The following is a 3,690-nucleotide window of genomic DNA, read 5'->3' as shown; positions in this document are numbered from 1 at the left end:
TGCACTACTGCACTACTGCACTCTACCCTGGGTGACAGAGCAAGACTCTCTTAAGAAAAAAAAAAAAAAGATCTGTCTAGCAAAACAGCAGGTTCATGAATGAAATTTGTGTGTGACCAGATCTAAAATGTAGCAAAAGAAGCACAGGTTAAAAATCATGTTTTTACTATAAATGACAAGAAATCTTGATGTTGAAATAACTATTAATTCCCACAAACTTTTTTGAACAATTATAATGGCTACCATTTCATTTCAAACAGCCAATCTAAGGGATAAAGAAAACAGAGATCATCAGATCAGGATCCATGGCACTCCTCAGAGCTCTGCCTACCAACTATGCCACCTCCCAGGACCTTCCCCATGCTCTACTTGTCTGAAAACAGGGAGGAGGATAGCAGTTGCAGTTATTTCTCTCTTTCAGGCTCCATCTAAGGTCATAAGTATTAAAATTCTCCCTTACCTGCTTAGGAATTTCATTCTCAACTGCCTCTTGAATGACATTAAGGCTTTGAGAGAAATGTAAAATGCAAAATAAAAATATTAGGTCATTAAATATGAAATGTCCGATTTCAAATCAAAAGTTTAGTTTATTATATCTCAAACAAGAAGCAGTACAATTAATCAAAGTATGCACCTAAACTACAGACATAGTTTTGCCATTTTAATGCTAGCTTGCTTATGCAGCAGTGAAGAAGCCTGGAGAGCAAGTGGTGATAAAATTGTGAAAGGCATTTTCCAAAGCTTGTTGAGAATTGAATATTTTTCCTCACAAGAAGTGGTCCAAAGCCTGGAAGAAGTGGTAGTCAGTTTATGCAAGGTCTGGTGAATATGGTGGATGACAGAGTTTCCAAGTCCAGCCTCTGTAGTTTGAACAGCCTTGTTTTTGCAACGTGTGGTCTTGCAAGAGGATCGGCCTGTCTCTATTGACCAATCTTGGCTGCTTAACTGCAAGCATCTTCATGATTTAGTCCCTTGGTTGCAGTAGACACCTGCCATAATTGATTGACCAGGTTTCATGAAGCTGTAGTGGATGATACCAGCACTGGACCACCAAACAGACACCAGTAGCTTTTTTTAATGAATATCCCATTTTAGACTGTGTTTCAGCACTTCATCTTTATCCAACCTTTTTGCTGAATGCTTGCGATTATCAAAAAGAATCCACTTTTCATCACAGGTAACAATATGGTATAGAAATGGTTCACCTTTATGTCATGACAGCAGAGAAAGGCAAGCTTCAAGATGATTTCTCTTTTGATGCTTGTTTAATTCATGCAATACCCATCTATCCAGCTTCTTTACCTTGCCAATTTGTTTCAAATGGTCCAATATTGTTGGAACAGTAACATCAAACCTTGCTGTTAATGCACGTATAGGTTGAGATGGATTCACTTCCACTACAGCTACAGCTTTCAGCTCATCATTATCCACCTTGGTCTCAGGGAATCCACATGGCTCATTTTCAAGATTACAATCACCAGAATGAACTTCTCAAACCACTGATGATGTACTGTGCATTCATTAGCCACCTCTTTCGCAAACACTTGATTGATATTTCAGGCCGTCTATGCTGCATTGGTTCCACGACAGAACTCATATTCAAAAATAACACGAATTTTTGACTTATCCATGGTTTCACAAAAATTGCTCTAAAAAAAAATTTGAAAGACAATCACAAACCAAAACGTGCATTCGAAAGAAATGAGGATGTACCTTCACAATAAACAAAAAAACCAAGAAGTGTGAAAGTGAAATGTCAGAGATATCAACTGTCAAACTTAGTACTTAAGGAAATCGGACATTCCATACTTAATAACTTAATACATAATCTAGGTAAGAGGAAAGATTTAAGTTTTAGATACAGTCATTATCTACATTGAGATAAACAGAGAAGGCCAGAAAAACAGATAAATTCTCTGGAAAAGAGGATGTAATATAGAAAGAAAAATCCCAGTGAGTTAAGTATTTTAAGTTTTAATGAAGCTATTATATTTTAATTTTTTAAAAAACTAGTTTTTGATGAGTGGTCTTTAGGTGAAGATCTCTTAGTTAAGTTTCTCCATATTGCAATATTATAAAAATTCAGGGCTTTAAAAAAATCAATCATTGTAAGTCCAATACAGACTACTGTTTTTTTAAAAGAGACATGCACAGACACACACGGCTCAGTTCACTAATCACTCACTGATTTTGTATGATCTGGCCGTGGGGCAATAACGGGAGGAGCAGTTTCTTCATCATCATCATCTTCTTCTGTTACTACTGCTGATGTTTCTGATCCCTTGGCATTCAGCTGCATTTATCACACGAGCAAAGTAAGGAAGACAAGTCAAATAAAATAGGTTAAAATCTGACTCTCTCTTTTTCTGACATACTTGAAAAAGTTAATTTCTTTAATAGCTCATTTCAAAACCATTAAACCCCACTTGTTCTAGTATAACCATTTAAAAAGTAAAGGTGATTGTATGAATTATGAGAAAGTTTATGAAATAAATGTACATGTGAATATCAAATATTCTTCAGAGAATACTTATTTATATGCTTTAGATTGTTACACATATGCAATGCCCTAAAAGTAAATAATTTATTTGTTAAGACCAAAAACAAAGATCCTCTGGGCTTTGTACATGTCAGAGTCATTTTGGGACATTTAAAATAACCAGATTCACCAGAATAAGCTATGGCAAATGAAGCAAAAGGAGATGGAATTAACCCTTACACAGAGCTTTTTATATGACAGGTGTATGATAGGTAGGTATTTTACATGTTATCTCATTTGGTCCTCATACAGCTCCAGGAGACTGTTTCCCCCGAGTTGAGGAAATGAAAATAAAACAGTGACTGTTTGCAGGAGGTAAGTGTGTTCACACAAAAACTTAGTTAAAGTTTCAGATGACTCTGAAGAATCTGACAAGTTTCAATTGTTCAGTATGTTTCCTTGGTCTATACTCAGTAGAACAGTCCAGAAGGAGAATTTGGAGTAAGGGAGAAATATGCTAGCAAGTTATTTGTATTCATGTTTGTATATGTAAACATTATCAAAAGTAGCTAACCTGCTCTGAAGGTCATTATAAATTTTAATTACTTTAAGTATCATATTAAGGAATTTCTACTTACTTAATATATCTTCTTCAACTAATCAAGTGGCTAGCTAAAAACACATGTATCAAGTAGTTATTTATCTCCGGTACCTGAATTAATTTTAAAAAGCAAAATAAAAACTGAGATCTGTTCTGGGTAACCTAAATTAGAACAAGAGCTACAAGAAATGACATAATTAACTTACTGCTGGTGTTCCAGAAGGGAAGCCATCTTTCTCTGAATATGAAACAAAAAAAATAATGTTAACAATTTGAGAAATAAAACTTTCCTATGATAAAAGAAAAAACAAGCAGAGCAAGTGAAATGTTCTTAAACTAATTTCATTTTAAGTTGAATTAACTCTCAATAAAAATGACAGGCTGGGCGTGGTGGCTCACGCCTGTATTCCTAGCACTCTGGGAGGCTGAGGCAGGCGGATTGTTTGAGCTCAGCAGTTCAAGACCAGCCTGAGCAAGAGCAAGACCCCGTCTCTACTTAAAAAATAGAAAGAAATTATCTGGACAACTAAAAATACATAGAAAAAATTAGCGGGGCATGCTGGCGCATGCCTGTAGTCCCAGCTATTCAGGAGGCTGAGGCAGTAGGATC

General features: G+C 35.7%; 1 protein-coding gene across 1 annotated transcript in view; it reads right to left on the bottom strand.

The window, feature by feature from the left end:
* PAK2 (p21 protein (Cdc42/Rac)-activated kinase 2) overlaps nt 1-3,690 on the bottom strand; it is a 102,283-nt gene that overhangs the window by 36,114 nt on the left and 62,479 nt on the right. The window contains exons 5-6 of the mRNA XM_012639766.1: nt 3,287-3,318; nt 2,186-2,293 (exon numbers count right to left, since the gene is read on the bottom strand). Coding sequence (XP_012495220.1) covers nt 2,186-2,293; nt 3,287-3,318 — 140 coding nt within the window. The remainder of the gene's footprint in view (nt 1-2,185; nt 2,294-3,286; nt 3,319-3,690) is intronic.

Source organism: Propithecus coquereli, unplaced genomic scaffold, assembly GCF_000956105.1.
Source record: "Propithecus coquereli isolate 6110/MARCELLA unplaced genomic scaffold, Pcoq_1.0 Scaffold10, whole genome shotgun sequence".
Lineage (NCBI taxonomy): Eukaryota > Metazoa > Chordata > Mammalia > Primates > Indriidae > Propithecus > Propithecus coquereli.
Note: the sequence above shows the minus strand (reverse complement) of the source record. Positions and strands in the feature narration are given on the sequence as shown.